Source organism: Anastrepha obliqua, chromosome 1 (assembly GCF_027943255.1).
Source record: "Anastrepha obliqua isolate idAnaObli1 chromosome 1, idAnaObli1_1.0, whole genome shotgun sequence".
Lineage (NCBI taxonomy): Eukaryota > Metazoa > Arthropoda > Insecta > Diptera > Tephritidae > Anastrepha > Anastrepha obliqua.
In genome coordinates, this window is record NC_072892.1 from 119,536,276 (window position 1) to 119,552,758 (window position 16,483).

The 16,483-nt window shown below is 36.1% G+C and overlaps 1 protein-coding gene across 1 annotated transcript; it reads right to left on the reverse strand.

Annotated features, from left to right (window-relative positions):
• Nucleotides 1-12,214: 12,214 nt before the first annotated feature.
• On the reverse strand, nt 12,215-14,207 carry LOC129253422 (maltase A2-like). The gene is made up of 6 exons (XM_054891786.1): nt 13,698-14,207; nt 13,277-13,620; nt 12,905-13,211; nt 12,537-12,850; nt 12,353-12,481; nt 12,215-12,287 (listed from the first exon to the last, which is right to left on the reverse strand). The coding sequence occupies exons 1-6, from the start codon at nt 14,196-14,198 to the stop codon at nt 12,215-12,217; spliced, it is 1,668 nt and encodes a 555-aa protein (XP_054747761.1). The 5' UTR covers nt 14,199-14,207.
• Nucleotides 14,208-16,483: the final 2,276 nt, after the last annotated feature.

Genomic DNA, 16,483 nt, shown 5'->3' on the forward strand with positions numbered 1-16,483 from the left:
TGATAGCTACTTTTACTTAGTTTTAGAAGCTCTTTATAATTAATTTCCAAGAAATAATATATTTTGTGAAATGAAAAAAGTTGTCAAAATAAAAAAAAATTAATATTAAATTTCTTTCAAAAGAGGTGTGAATATCTGTATCTCTCATAAAAAGCGCACATTCCTCTTTCCACAGATATATAAAATCTTAAATTATTAAAATAATTGATTTATGTATGTAAAATAAAGTTAACAGTTTGAGCAAACCATTACAAGAGCATAGATGGGATCTCGATTAGAAGGGCGACAGAGGGCAAAAATTTAATCAATTTTATATTTTTGATTTTTTAGTGAATATGATTCAGGACTTTTTTATTTGAACATTGAAAACTGTTTCGATCTCGCAATCTTTGACTGCCAGTCATTGTCATACATACGCTTGAACAATATTGAAAAATACTTAGTACTCTTTTTTCTGTTGGGTGCCTTTAGAGCTCGATGGATACTGTATTCATGATCAGGTAATGAGGTGAGATATGTAAGTGTCCGCATTTGGAAAAGTCAAAGTGGAGAAAGACTTGGCTTCGCACGCATATTTGAAGTCAAAGGACAGTACATTTCTAGACAGATAAGAGAATATATCGTTGTAGCATCTAGGTTAGGTTGAGTTTTATGGAGGGCTCATTTGGATGCGAAATAAAATGCGTCCCTTGTGAAACCATTGCGGAAAAAATGGGGAAAGAAGAGAGAAAATAGAGTAGGGTGGTGGCATGGACGTTGGGGTTTTGAAAATCCTAAGCAACTAAGACTTACATCTTTTTTTAGGATTTTTTTTCAATCTCTTCACATAGAATTGCTGTCACCTGAATTACTTGCATAGTAATAGATAATTTTAAATATATTTGACAGTGTTTCGTGCTAGTCTTAAGTAAGTTGACCTCTGTGAAATGAGATGGGGGCTGCTGGCAAGTCCTACGTACAGTTATGAAACTATCATCTTACCAAAAAAGTGCAGCGTTGTAAGCAAAAATGTTCAAAAATCTCGCTTTTCGTTGAAAACAGCGAATTAAGATTAAACACAAAAAATTATTATTGAAAAAGGATAATCGTGGGCCATATGAGAACAACTCTGGTATGGAATAAAGCTTCCAAGGGTTTAAATTTCTGATGAAAACACAAACGTCAATTCGACGCATTAATTGATTATTTGATATTTCCTATCAATAAAAAAATGTCGAGTTCGTATACTTCCGAAACTCTAGAGAAATTGTTTCAGGCCTTTATCTTAAGGTCCAAGTCAAAGCAATACTCGAAAAACAGAAGGTGTAAATCAGTATTGGAAAGGCAAAAATCTACCTACATATTTATATTTCGCACGAGTATGTAATCAAATTTAAGATAAGCGAAAATTTAATCAAATTGTTGTGAGCTTCTGGTGGTAAATACTTACCTTATTGATTATATTTCTTTTGCAGCTCTGAAGTACGCACTTTAGCTCTGCTAATCAGATAAAATGCCACCCAGGGTAAGTATTTGCTTCACTTTCTCGATAATACGCCTAAAAATAAATTTTATTTATTGTTTTTGTTTTTAATGTCAAACAATAATTTCTTTTGTAGAGATTAGAGAAATTAGAAGCTGCCGAGCCTTGGGTATCAAAAACACCTGCTTGAAAAATAGGTTTTCTTACGAGTATTATCGACGCTGATAACAGTAATAAAATTTATTATTCTTGACGCAGGTACATAGAGATGGCAATACTATTCAAATACATATACATAAGTATAGTATAGAATAGCCGAGGGCACAATTATGGATTGTTACACGAATCCTCTGTTTTTGGAAGCTAATGACTACCTGATATCTGAAATCTTCTTTGGAAGGAGCTGTCAGTAGCTTCCTCCTTGGAAATCTCAATGAGAGCTTTGGCTCCCGGACTGAAAATAGTATTGGAGCGGGATGGCAGTGGGACAGTTACTGCTTTACTGCTTTATGTGTGATGAGTAGCCAATTTTAGGGCCACGTAATAAATCTCATGAGAACCCTTGACGCAGTCCTGCCACCTGAAGTGTTTTTTGAAGAGACCCGACAGATTGGTAGCGAAATTCCTACTAAGGCACAAGAGGTGTGGGCTACGAGTCCCGATATACAAAACTAATTAGGGCCACAACATTTGGGCTTCATCGACGTTTGTCTGTGTGCATCCTGTTTGGAGGATGGAAGATGGTACAGAACATTTTTTTTTTGCTACTCTTCGAATTTCGCCAGACTTAGATGGTATATTTTTAGAAGCACTGAGAATGGACGAGGAGCATTCTCTTTGCTTCGACAAGCCGCTAAGATTCATAGTTTGCAGAGGAGTAATAAATCCCCACTCACAAATCCCTCCCTATCCTTTAAATTCTCCCTATTGGCCTTAAATGGAATGGGAATGTGAAAAATTTCCGGCACTCCACATTTCTATTCCATTCCACTCCAAGTAATATTGCTGAAGTTGCTCCCTCCACGTCCACATCTTTCCACTGAAGACGCTTGCCTACATAAGAAAAGCTTCCTTAGTTCAAAGTAGAAATTTTATAATGTAAGACAATAAACACATCCGACTTTAAATTTTCATCTAATATTTATTCTTCTTCTTGGACGTATTAACATCCCTCTCTCAAGTACAACATTCTCAAAGTGGTAAACATTGTAATTAAAATATCTGCACTTCTCGAAATAGACGCTTTAACGTGCTGTCTATACCTGAGTAAAAAAATAAAATAAAAATTGCAATTTGGAAAGCAAACGGCCTCCTGCGCAAGTTTTATTTTTAAGATGAAGCAATTAATAATACGTTAATATTACAGAGTCTTGCAACTTAGACAACTTTTGTAAATATCCCCAACTACACAACTCACGCAGACCTCAAGGCTCAAGGAACTGCAATTATCGTCAAAAAATCAATAAAAACCCACGAAGTCTATGCTTATAGAAAGAAATCTACAGTCTTTGCGAACACGCCAACGACCTTGTCACTGAAAATGATTTTGCATACTACTGTTCCATAAAATTTAAAAGACAAACAACATTTTTCTTATTTTTATTTTAAAATTCTAAAGGCTTAACAATATTTTTTGAATGTTTTACAATTGATATAAGGTATTTATATAAATTAAGAGATTACATTTAAAAGTTAAAGGTAATTTTATATTTCAGTAAACCAACTTTTAAACTAAAAGTTTATGTCGACATTTTTAATTTCAAAACGTAGAAACTTTGAGCACCGAAAACGTCTACACCCCTTTATAAGGTCATTGAGCTGAATAACCTGGAACTGGTGGTGGTTAATCGAGCATAAAGATAGCGAACAGAAAAGTGGGGCTATTGTGGATTTGCCTCAGCCGTTGACGACAAAAACTTGAGAAGTGAGCGATAAGAAAGAATACAGAACAAAAACGATATTGGTGACGTTGGCTGCTATTGCAGCTGCGCTTGAGATCAAGAATACGTTAAGAGTGCACGTAAAAAGTGAGTGCGGCGGAAACGAAAAGTTTGCGTGGGCGATGATATTTTTTGAAAAAGAGGCGCAAACCGTAATATAATATTTTCGGTTAGAAAATGGGAGCTATAAGCAATTGCATTTTACGCTCCTCTGAAGCATTCAAATAATTGTAGACAAATACAATATCAATGAAAACTATACATTTATTTATCTAAGCGGACCTGAGTGCTATATAATTTTAGTTAAAAGCTGGTTTTAGAGTGTCTATTTTCCTTCTTTTTCTACTTTATAATGAATGAAATGTACAATTTGCGACTACAACTACGGTCCAATCATTTCAATATGAGATTCGTACTAAAGGTATTACGAAAATAAATCTAATAACTGACCCGGGGCAAATGACTGGGGCAAATATTCTCATTGGTAGGCATTGATTCAAGAAAGGATTGATTTTGACGTAAGCAACCATACGTTGGCTTATCTCAAGTGGAATCTTCGAATATACTTTGATATCAGAAGCACTAGAACGTTTGACGTTGATGTGAAGTGATGTGATTACCTATAACTACAAGGTTAGAAATATTCATATGTGCATATGTGTTTAGAATAAGTATTGAATAAATAATAATTTCATATAGTATTTAATAGTTTTATATAATTTTATTGGAAGAAATCATTAAAATCCTAGCAGATCTAAAATTCTGGCATTCTGCAACTTTTAAACCACTTAGTATCATCTTTTGGTGTAGGGAAATCAGAGGCAGCATCACTTGTCATCCAACTCATTGATTTCTATCAAAAGTTCCGTTTCACAATCAATTACATCAATACTAACTAATTCATCTGCACTAAAATTATGCACAAAATCACCATCATTGTCGTGGTTCATCGACTGCCCATTTCTCTTCCTCGGTAATTTATTGGTAGCGCGTTCGTCTATTCAATACAAAACATGCAGATCATAGCGGTATACATTCATAGCGGTATTTTGCCGAACTACACATACATATTCAAAGAATATTTCGCTCAATTTTACCAAATTTTGGAGGCAATACAGAAAAGAGAATGATTCGTTGATTTTTCTCATGCATCAGCAAACAATTTTTTTTAAATTCAGGGGAGTATTTTAAAAAATTTCTGGAAATCTGTTTACAAAAAAGATATAATATATTTTTTGCGAGTAATCGTAATAGGCTCCGGCGAGCCTCAGCTCATTGACTCATTGACTCACATTTGAAAAATGTATACATAATATGTCCAACAAATATTATTCGCCAAACTCGTGATTTCCATTTGCTTTTATAACTCAATAATGTAATGAAGAAATATACATACATATAAATACAATATGTAAGTTTTGAATTATTATATAAACACAGTTCGTCAATGAAGTATTTTGATATCTACTAATCTAGCAAAATTCGAACCAATTAATTAAGAAAAAAAGTATTTTTCCGTGGTTTGCTTTCAATCTTTGGTTTTGTTTGACTAATATAAAAAATTTAGAAGCCAATAGTAGAATATACAGTTATTCCACTTAAAGATAAACAAACATTAAAAAGCAAAAACAAAACTTCAACAATACTTCAAACACAGCTGTTAAAAACGACTTTTTACATTTGCATTTAATAGATTTAAGTTATATTGTAGAATCCTGGGGTTTCTTGTACCATTCCTCTAAACTAACATTCTTGTTTTTTTATATTTTGGATCGCTATCCTGTTAGAATTTAAACTAAGATTTCTTGTCAACAAAGAAGCCAAATTTTGGTGCCCTATTTGTCTCTATTTGTGGAACAACAGCAAGCCGCACACCACAAATAGGAGGAGGAGCTGGACCAAAACCCAAAATTGTGTAAACGCCAATTATTTATTTATTTTTAATTTCTCAAATGGCATATCAGAATCCATATTACCTTCTATAAACACCAAATCGCCCATTCCCAAGCTGAATATGCATCACCTCGCCATGACTGAAAGTTTGCCATATTTCACTGTGGGCATAATACTCCGCCTTTCCAGTGATTTTAATGCTGCCTCCACACTCAATTGGATTCATCGTTGTTATACAACAGGATTTAGTGTCATCGCAGAAAATTCAAACATCCCAGTGCTGACTGAGCTTGGTACGTTCTAGCAAAGGCTTCTTTCGAGCAACTCGTGAAGTATAATTGAGGTTTCCGCAGCTTGGCGGACTGTTTCATGAGACACCATTACTCCACACTCATCTCTAAGCTCACTAGTAAATTTTGTTGTCGAAATCCGTGGTTTTGTGGCTACTTTTCACAACAAAATACGTTCGGCGCGGTCAGATATTTTTCGTGCTCTTTCACTTGCAGATTTTAGCTCTAATCTATTTAAATTTTTTGCGCTTCTATTTTTTTCTATGGTATAATTTGAATAGACCGACTGAGTCACTTCAAACGAGGTCCATTCAGTGGTGGTAAATGTAGGGAAAATTCCCTACATGTAGGGATTTTTGTCGAAAAATGTGGGTGTAGGGAAAAGGACAGATTTTTTTAAATTCTGTAAATGTAGGGAATTTTCAAGAAGGACAGAAAAAATTTTAAATTAGAGGGAAATATTAAAAAAGTTCATTTAAAATAAAAGTCCGCAGTAACATTTCATGCCAGTATTTTTTTCCTTATGGCAGCATACTTCTAATACGGCAACATTGCCATTTTTTTCTTCGTTAACGCTAACGCGATTTTTTCTTCGAAATTGTTAGTTGCCCCGCGTTTTCTGCTGCTTTTCACTTTTGAAGTAAGTTTGCAATTATTTTCGTTTTAGCTTTTTTGCTATTTTTCGACGGACTCTTCGGAACAACAGTAGGAGAAAAATTCAAGTATCGGAAACAAAAGTTCAATAACAAGTGGCTTGACGACAACAATTTTAGTGGCTGGTTGAAAGCTGTGGCTAACGATTCATTTAAATGCAAATGCGCTGAGTGCGACAAAGTTTTGACCTGCGGCAATTCTGATCTGCAGAAGCACGGCGAAACAAAAATGCACCAAAAAAATATGAAGAAAATAAAAAAGACACCTAAAATAAACAGTTTTTTTTTTTTTAAGAAAAAGCCTAATAAACCAAATGGTTCCAGAAATTTCGAAATAAGACTTATCATGTTCTTCGCTGAGCATAATGTCGCGCTGCAAGTGGTGGACCATTTAATCCCACTCTTAAAAGTAATCGTGCCGGATTCTGAAAAAATAGAAACTCTGTCTTGTTTTAGACAGAACTGCATGTAGGGTAGAAGGGGGAGGCTTCGACAGGTTAAGGAACAATACTGTTTTTAGAGAAACTGGAGTACGAAGCAGTTATTTTCCTTCATAATTATTGATTTTATGCATGTTTGTGCCACTCTCAATTTGTCGTTACTTTTCTTATTTAATTTTTTTTCAACCTTTTAATCAAAAAACTATCACGGGAATATTTGACGAAACCTCCCACTTTCAGGGAGGCTTCGTCAGCCTTATGGGAGCCTTCGACAGCGAAGGAGAGGCTTCGACACTTATAAAACATATAAGTAAAATATGAATTTTAAGTGGAATTTTTGGAAAATATATTCCGATTAATAATAAAAATTTCAAACGAGTTTGCATATTATGTGTTTTATATTTCAATTCAAAAATACATCTATCCACTAGCACTACTTATAACATTTAATTCAATGCAATTCACTCATTTCAATTCATAAATACATTTCATCCATAAAATTACTTATATATTAACATTACATACTTTAACGCACATCTAAATTCGAAAAGTCGCAGTCAAAAATAAATTTGCTGTGCGCCCGTGAAGTTCCTGGAGGATGTTCAGGTGTTGGCAAAGTACGCAATATGTCCTGCTTTGAAACCAAGCTTTTGTCTTCAATAAGGGGTTCATAAAATAGTTGTGTTTTGAGCTGCCGTCTAAAAAATTTGACTATGCACGTAGTAATTCCCACTTCTACAACTACACCAATGTAAAAGAAATCGGCTTTGTCTGTGAATTTAACCAGTACAAATTTGTTTTCCTCAATTTGCATTTCGTTCTCTACACATAGTTGCTCCTTCATAGGACCTTTGCCCTGAATATGAAAATCTTTAGCAACCTCCAATGCCGTTTCCTCATTGCTGAGATCCTCACCAAAGTCAAATGAGTTATCAGAATCAGCCAAGCTATAGGAAGTGTTTTCACTAGATGGTGAGGAACTTATTCTTCGGTGTTTCTTAGCTTTTGGATTTCGCAGTGTTTTGACTCTCTTACACAACTTTAGTTTTGGTAACTTAAATTTATCAATGCTTTGCTGTTTCAATTCCTCTAAGCGTAACTTTTCTGGCGAATCCGTATAAATTCTCGACTTTCCTTGGTTTTTGGGTAAGGTTTTCTTCTTCCTCAATACGGGAATTGGACGGATAACTTCTGGAGAAAAACAAATCGGTTCAGATGACGGCCTCTGAATATTCTCGGACGACAAGCATTCGACTTGGTGAGTTTCGGCGGCACTATCAGAGTTTAATTCGATTTCGGAGTGGGAAAAGTCTGACTGAGGAAAGATTAATGAATTGTAGGGAAATATCCCAGTGGCTGAAAATCCTTTTACAATGTTTTCGGGAGAAAAAGCTCTCAAAAATGGATTTTTTGTAAGCTCTGCGATATGTGAAATGTATATTTTCTTTCCAGGATTATTTACCATAAAATCGTTAAAGGATTGTTTACAATATTTTTTGAAAGGTCCAAAAACTGATACATCCAGTGGTTGAAGTTATGTGAGGTATGTGGTGGAAAAGAAACTAGACATATTCCGTTATCGCGACTATAAATGATGCTGTCTAGGCTGCAGTGCGAAACATGATTGTCCATTAAAAGCAGTATAGGATCGTCGATAGTGCAGCGAGCGTAACCCCTAATATGGATAAGCACATCTACGAAGAGCTCTGAGTTCATCCATCCGTTCTTCGATAAAAGTGCTTTTGACCCTGGCACTGATCCATTAAGAAAATGCGGGTTCATTCGCTTCCGGGGGAAAACGTAAATCGGTGGAATATGGTTACCAGACCCGCTGACAATCCCTACCATAGTTATTAAAATTCCCCGCTCTGCGGATGCGACTTGAGACATCGTTCGCTTTCCCTTCTCAGCAATAACCTAAGAATTTTTATATATGTATGTTTTGACATTAGGTGTATTTGAAGCACAAAACCAGAGCAATGCTTACTTTAGGAGAATCTAACACAGTAGTTATTCCAGTCTCATCTACGTTGTATATACGATCAGAAGTAAAGTTGTGTGATTCGTATACTTTTTTTAAGTTTGAAAAAAATATTGAAACCGCTTCCTCGGAAAATCCAGAAATGCGCAATATGCTAGTGTTTTCAGGTTTTCGTAGACTTATATCATTATTTCTATGCATGAAACACTTCAGCCAATCTACCCCAGCTCTCTTTTCTTTGTCCCAGTTTGCTGGATGTTTTATTTTGTATCTAGACACGAATTCGTAAACGAATCGTCTAGCTAAGTCGTAAGTTAGTCCGTGATGAACATTTGAACATTTTTTAAAATAAGCTGCTAAATCTCTTTCTTGCGATGCCGTAAGACTTGGTTCGACGAAAATTTGGATTGAAAATCTTTTAAAACTCCCATATTTGTTTTCTGCTTTAATAATCGGGATATAAGAGTTGTCCGCTTTATTCCATATTTGCGAGCAGCACTTGAAGGGGTTTCTTTCTTTTTCTTAACATCCTCCAGGGCTTTTTCCATATTATCCTCGTCGATCACTCTGTCAGGACACTTCCTTTTATACACATTCGGCATCTTGGTAGCTGCAAAATATTATTTACTGAGTAAAATAGGACAGAAGGGAGGCTTCGAAAATTTGTCGAAACCTCCCAAAAAACGTTGTCGAATCCTCCCTCGTGCACTTGTTTCAAGTTTCCGCTTAAAACTCTATTTGCTTATGTTTCTTAAAACATCATCAAAAACTCCAAATCACACTTCTAATATAATATTGTTTGGCAAAAAACGAAACCTATACGTCGTAATTTACACTTTTTACACACTAATACTTGCACGCACTATTTACATGTACACTTACCAAAAATAAAAAAATTGATCTATTCATTACCGCGTTCAAGCAATCACTGATCAATTCATACGCAAGCATCGAATTAAACTTCGCCGTTGTCCATTCTTGAAATGAAAGAAATAGCAGTTATAATGCGAGCCAAATTTGAAAATGTCGAAGCCTCCCTCATGTCGAAGCCTCCCCCTTCTACCCTAATGAAAAAGTCTAATTTTTTTAGTCTTTTTGCTGAATATTTCTTTATAAATGTGTTTATAATATAACAAATATGTGTATTTATATATATTTGAAGTAAAATTTGTTTATGTTGTTATATAATAAAGTGTTAAAACAGCACCAAGTCCAAAACTTAAGCAAATAATTCAATTTTGACGTTGCAAGTGCCTCATTATAATGTAAACACAGGAGAAAAAAATTTATTGAATTTTGTAGGGAACATTTTTTGAAGCGTAGGGAAAAGTAGGGACTTTTTTTGGGCTGTGTAAGGATTTTTAAAAAAATTATTTACCATCAGTGGGTCCATTCACTAGGCATTTTTGCGTTCTTTATAATTTACAATCGTACGTGATATTTTGATCAACCGTCAAATCACTCTTACAATCATTCTGTGACTGGTTGATGGCTAACGCGTGTGTAGCAACTCGGTGAGATAACGGTATATCGAATAATCTGAACAAACGATGCCGAAAAGAGGAGGCAGGGTTTTGGTTTTTGCTTGCTTTGGTGGATTCAAAAAGTTTACCGTTACAAAGTACTGTTAATTATGTAAGTTAATGAAATAATTTTGCAAGGCTCTCAGCGATGGTTTTATTGGTATTGTGCTTTTAATCAATTTGAAAATATTTATATGGATGTGTGTATGTGCATATGTACGTTTACCGTATACCTGTTCAGTGATTCGGCATGTTTCGGTGCAGACAAACCGATGTGACACGGTGTCGCAGTCCTTTCTGAGCGGGCAACAATCAAAAATTTGATTGCCCCAAATGTACATACGAGTATAAATAAACGTATTTGGTATTGTTGGAATGCTTTAGAAAAAAACGTATTCCTTATCTCGGTCTTAATTTCGTCGAATATATTAAAGGCAAAAAACAAGATTTTCTGTCTCAGCGTACTCTAGTCCACTAAGGACTCTTTTTAGCAAAATGCATTCGTTTTTCTTTTTAAGGGGTTAGGTGGGTTACAGAGGTTCAAAAAAAGGGTATTTTTACTATTTTTTTTTTTAATATATGCAATCATATATTTTATTTAAACAATTCAGCATATCAAAGATACATATTTAAACAGTATTTTGTGAAATTTTTATTTAAAAATTCCGAAAACTCAGCCGTTGGTACCTCATCTCCCTTAACGTCTCACAAAAAAATCCTCTTGCCGTGGACAGCATAACTCATTATTGGTTCATCTAAAATCAAAAAACCAAAAATATTTCGTTAGTACATGGATAAATCTCGTTACTGGACGAAGGAAAAAAAAAAATTTAATTTGAATTTTTGACAGACTTTGAACAAAAAAACACATTTTTTGGTCAAATTTTCGTCATGTGTTGGCTCGAAAAAATTAGTTGTAATAAAAAAAAAAAAAATCCTTCGTTCAATAACTTGATAATGTTATTCCACAGATGTGTGCAAAATTTGAACAAAATCGCTTCATAACTTTTCGATAAATCGTGTCCACCGACTTAAAAAATCGAGTTTTGAGATAAACGCGTTTAAAAACGAAACGCTGCACTGACATGGCCTGATGGGCGGAAATTCTGAAGGGTGTATCTCGTAGAATTTTACTCGCATCAATTTGAAATTTTAGGAGAATATTTTAAACATATTATACTATTTAATAAGACAAAAAAAAATAAATCGATTTTTTGAAATTTTCAAACCCACCTAACCCCTTAACACAGCACTGGGCGTCGTTTACTATTTGCGTATACGAACAAAGACGTCGTTGCTCGCCTTTACCACTCGTCGCCTTTCCTCTTCTTGTCATATTTCATTCTTGTTCTTGTTCGAGATTGTGACTCTATGTAACTTTTTCATTTTTGTGTTCGAAACAAAACGTCGATTAACTATAAAAATTTAACTTTATTTCGCGGATATAAAACTGAATTAAAGCGAAGAAACTTTGTTAGGGCTATTTTGCGCACGCACAGGTGGCTTAGTGTATGCCGGGGGTCAATCGTTATATGCAAGTTCGCTATGCTATTGCCAATACTGTCGCATCGTAGACGAAGTGTCAATTAATATATATATGTATGTATATGTACATATATATGGAGAGCGAAAGTAGGTTCAAATCTCGGTGAAACACCAAACTGAAGAAAAAGTTTTTTCAAACCTCCGATATACAAAACACCATAACTTTTTTGTGTGAAATTAGCTTTTATTGATTTCAAAGACAAAATTGTTAAAAAATGATTACAATTTTAACATATGTATGTAAATATTGTAAATCTAAGTGCCAATCAACGTATGAATGTAAAACTGATGCAACTATATTATTCTTATCTAAGTAACATTATGCATATGGATCTATATATATATATGAAACAATCTCTGAAGAAATTTTATTGTAAATACTATAATGATATACTCGATATTACTCTAGCCTGTAACACTAAAATACTGTAGAAAATAAGTTTGGACAATCAGCTGAACTGCCGATACTCATTCATACAAATCTACTTTACGCAGTCCATCGCAGAATTACCGCTTCATATGGCATCAAATAAATTCGTTGGCTTAAATCGACCTTGTCGCTGAAATGTAAAAACAAAACAGCATTTTAAAACTTTCCAAAAATGCCAACGCTCGCAACACTTACCCATATTTGTGTGGTGAATAGGAAGTGAGCAGCACGTACTCCATAGTCTTATTCGCCAAGCCATCTAAATATTCTATCTGGCTACCGAAGTTAGCTAGTAAACGGTACTCCTCACGACCAACAGCAGTTCTGAAAACGTTATTTCAATCAGTTGTCAAATTTAAACATCTCCACTTCAACTAACCTCACAACTTGAAAGACCTGCTCTTTCAATGCTCCATACGAAAATCCACCATCTTCTTTGAACGCCTTGAATGCTTCCGTTTGTTTCAACCTGGTCATTCCCTTGTATATGTTCAAGCTGCTACGTGCCACGCCTCGCTGAGTCTGTACATTGAGATATGAGTGGTTAGGATTGACGGGTAGCCAAGTGGAGTTTCCAGTGCTAAAGCCAGCATTCTTTGAAGTGTCCCATTGCATTGGAGTACGCTCTGGGTCCCGGAACTCACAACTTATTGTGCAGTCGATGTCTCCATCAGTCATGCCGATCTCATCTCCCTAAATTAGAAATAAAAATGACCACTCGTGACAAGAGTGATTGTTAGCACTTACATAATAAGTAACAGATGTGCCAGGCAATGCATGCACTATCATTGTCATCATATCTGTCCTAGTTGTTCCTATGCGTGTGGCTGGACGACTGTTGTCATGATTTCCTACTACCCAATTGGCCATCTTATGATTTGTCCACATTATATCCATCCAGTCTTTGGTGAATTCTTCCACAGTCGCTGCAGTGGAACTTTCTCTTAATTCAATAAAGTTAAAATTCATGGGCAGTTGACTTCCAATATGAGTGCCATTGCTAACATAGGTGCTCAAAATCTCGGTACTGGTATAAGCTTCGGCAATTTGTGGTCTATGGAGAAATACAATTGATTAATTTAGACAAAACTATTAATCGATTGATTATATGTAGCTCACAATGTGTCGCCGCCATGTTTTTGTTGGTATTCGTCTAAAAACTCGCGCCATTCGTATAATAATTCGAGAGTTTCTGGTTGGTTCTGCATGTAAAGGATTGATCCGCCGGGCGGTGCATCTGGATATGAACCATTTTCATAACGATATTCAATGTAAAATGGTACTGCATCAACGCGGAAAGCGTCTACTCCACGACCGAGCCAAAAGTCCAAAACTTCGATTAGATGTTCGCGCACTGCTGGATTTGTAAGATTAAAATCAGGTTGTTTGGCTAGAAACTGATGGAAGTAATACTGTTGGCGTTCTTCAACCCAAGTCCATGCAGAACCACCAAAGGCTGATCCCTGTAAGAAGAAATAAAGAGTAAAGTTTGATAAAAGGAAAAATAGCAAACAATAACTAATCTATAGTAGTAACTCACCCAATTGCATGGCTCACTACGTTCGCCCGTTTCTGGATCGATTTTGCCATCATGCCATACATAGAAATCTTCGTAACCTTCTTCACGACGTACCGACTTCTGGAACCACTCACACTCATCACTTGAGTGATTTGGAACAAAATCCAATATCATCTTTAAACCCAATTTATGCGCCTTTGCAATCATTGCATCAAAATCCTCCATTGTCCCAAAGAGCGGGTCAACGTTCGTGAAATTAGCTACATCATAACCCAAATCTGCCATCGGTGATTCGAAGATAGGCGAAAGCCATGCAGCAGTCACACCTATTTCCTTGAGAAATTCCAAACGAGATGTAATGCCATTCAAGTCACCTATACCATCACCGTCACTGTCCATAAACGATCGAGGATAGATTTGATAGAGTGTGGCCGACTCCCACCAGTCGACTGTGGTATTCGCAGAAGCGCTAAGAGCACAGAAAACCACAAATGTAAACAATCGTAACGTATCGGAAGCCATGACGATAAGTACTAACGGACTACTGTTGGCCAAACTTATATTTATACCTCCAGATATATCAAGATTACAGCATTTATTGACCGCATGGGGCAATTAAATAGTATATGACGAAATTACGGAAATTCCAAAACACTTCACTTTCTGAACAATATTCGTCAGTGTGCGGAGTGATTGTTATCATCACTGAGCATATTGCCGCTTAACCAATGAAACAATAATTTTTTGCAAACATAAGTCTCCAATTCGGTTGTCATGATAGCCTGAACAATATAGATCCATCTCAAAGTTAAGTTTACTTCAATATTTCAATGAACCAGAAACAACTGCAACTTTAAATATCAGACACCTTTAGAATACAAACTTCATCTATAAGCATACACGCGGGCAGCGTTAAGAGAATATAATTTATCATTGCATGGATAGTGCGAACCTCGGCTGCACTATCACGACAGACGACGAAGCAGATGAAGATGTCAACTGCAGGCTAAGCAAACCAAGGGCGGCGTTTGGGCGAATGCATACAGTATGAGCAAGTTCGAAAATAGCCCGGTGCACTAAACTGCGAATATTCAGCTCATGTGTGAAGTCTGTTTTGTTATACGGAAGTGAAATATAGGTGGTCTTCAACACCATCACACAGAGGCTATAACCTTCGTCAACAAATGCCTCCGCATCATCTGTAGATTATTCTGGTCGAACACCATCAGCTGTGGAGAACAACAATGAGGGGCACATCCTATGGCAAATCAAACGCAGATCACTAGAATGGCACTGGAATGGAACCCGCAGAGGAGCAGAGGTTGGGGTCGCCAAAGATCACTTGGCGAAGGTTGATGTTGCACAAACCAGCAGAGCCTGACATCACATGGGACGGCACAAAAACTACATCCCAGAAATGTGTACGATGGAAGAGTCTTGCCGAGGTCCTATGCTCCCGAGTGGAGTGAACAAGGATTCATATGAATTAATAATAGAGAGTTTATAACAGTGACGTCACATAATTTGTACCGAGCTCTTTTTAAAATAAACGGAACAATTTTGGTCTTGAACTTTTCAAACAATGCGATGCTTATATTATCTATCGTGGCAAATCTCTTTCTTTTCAAGAATATTTTTAGTTTTGGGAACTGGAAAAAGTTGAAAAGTATTAGTTTTGGCCAAATTTAATGTTTGTATTAAATACTTCTCTCCCCTCGGGAGCCAATGGCAAACCTCCGAGTGTATTTCTGCCATGAAAAAGCTCCTCATAAAAATATCTGCCGTTCGGAGTCGGCTTGAAACTGTAAGTCCCTCCATTTGTGGAACAACATCAAGACGCACACCACAAATAGAAGAAGGAGCTCGGCCAAACACCTAACAGAAGTGTACGCGCCAATTATTTATTTATTTTATTTTTTTATTAAATACTTAAGAGCTGGAAACCCAAAATTCTAAACAATAGTAATTTTTATATGGCACCTCCGAATGAGCCAAGCAGGATATTAAAAAAAACTTATCCCATAGTCTAAAAATATACTTCAAATAAAAATCTGTGCATTTTATATTTATTTCGATTAAAACATTTCAATATTCAATTCGATTCTCACCTCTGCATAAACTCAATACTAATTCAATATAAAACAAGTAATGAATGCTAAATTCGGTAGGCCCGAGCTGCACTCATATACCCGGCTACACTTTAGTAAAACTTGATTTGGGCTCGCTATTAAGTTTTAGTATCAAACAAACTCATAGACAATGAGAGTTACAGGTCGTAAAATCTGACGAACAGACGGGATTTCATTATTATCCGATCCCAATAATTATTATCTCGGATCTAAATGAGGTGGGGAGCAATACCTCACCAATTTTTAGCGAATGTTATTAGGTCATTATGGATATACACGAATTTTCAAAACATGTGGCCCGCCCATTTTCAAAATTTTATTGCCTCGCATTTATTTCTATAGGTTCAATCTTCTTAATTGGTGCGATAACCGCTTACGCGATTCTGGACGAATTCAACAAAATGCACCAGTCGTTTCTTTCTCGTGCTAACCGGCGGCTATTGGACGCACCAAGTGAAGCCAAGTCCTTCTCCACCTGATCTTTCGAAGGTAGAGTAGGCCTTCCCCTTCCTCTGCTACGACCAGCTGGTACCGCATCGAATACTTTCAGAGCCGGAACATTTATATCCATTCGGACGACATGACCCAGCCAGCGTAGCCGCTAGATCTTTATTCACTGGGCTCGGTCTATGTCGTCGTAAAGCTCATACGGTCCGTTATTACTTGCACCAAATATGG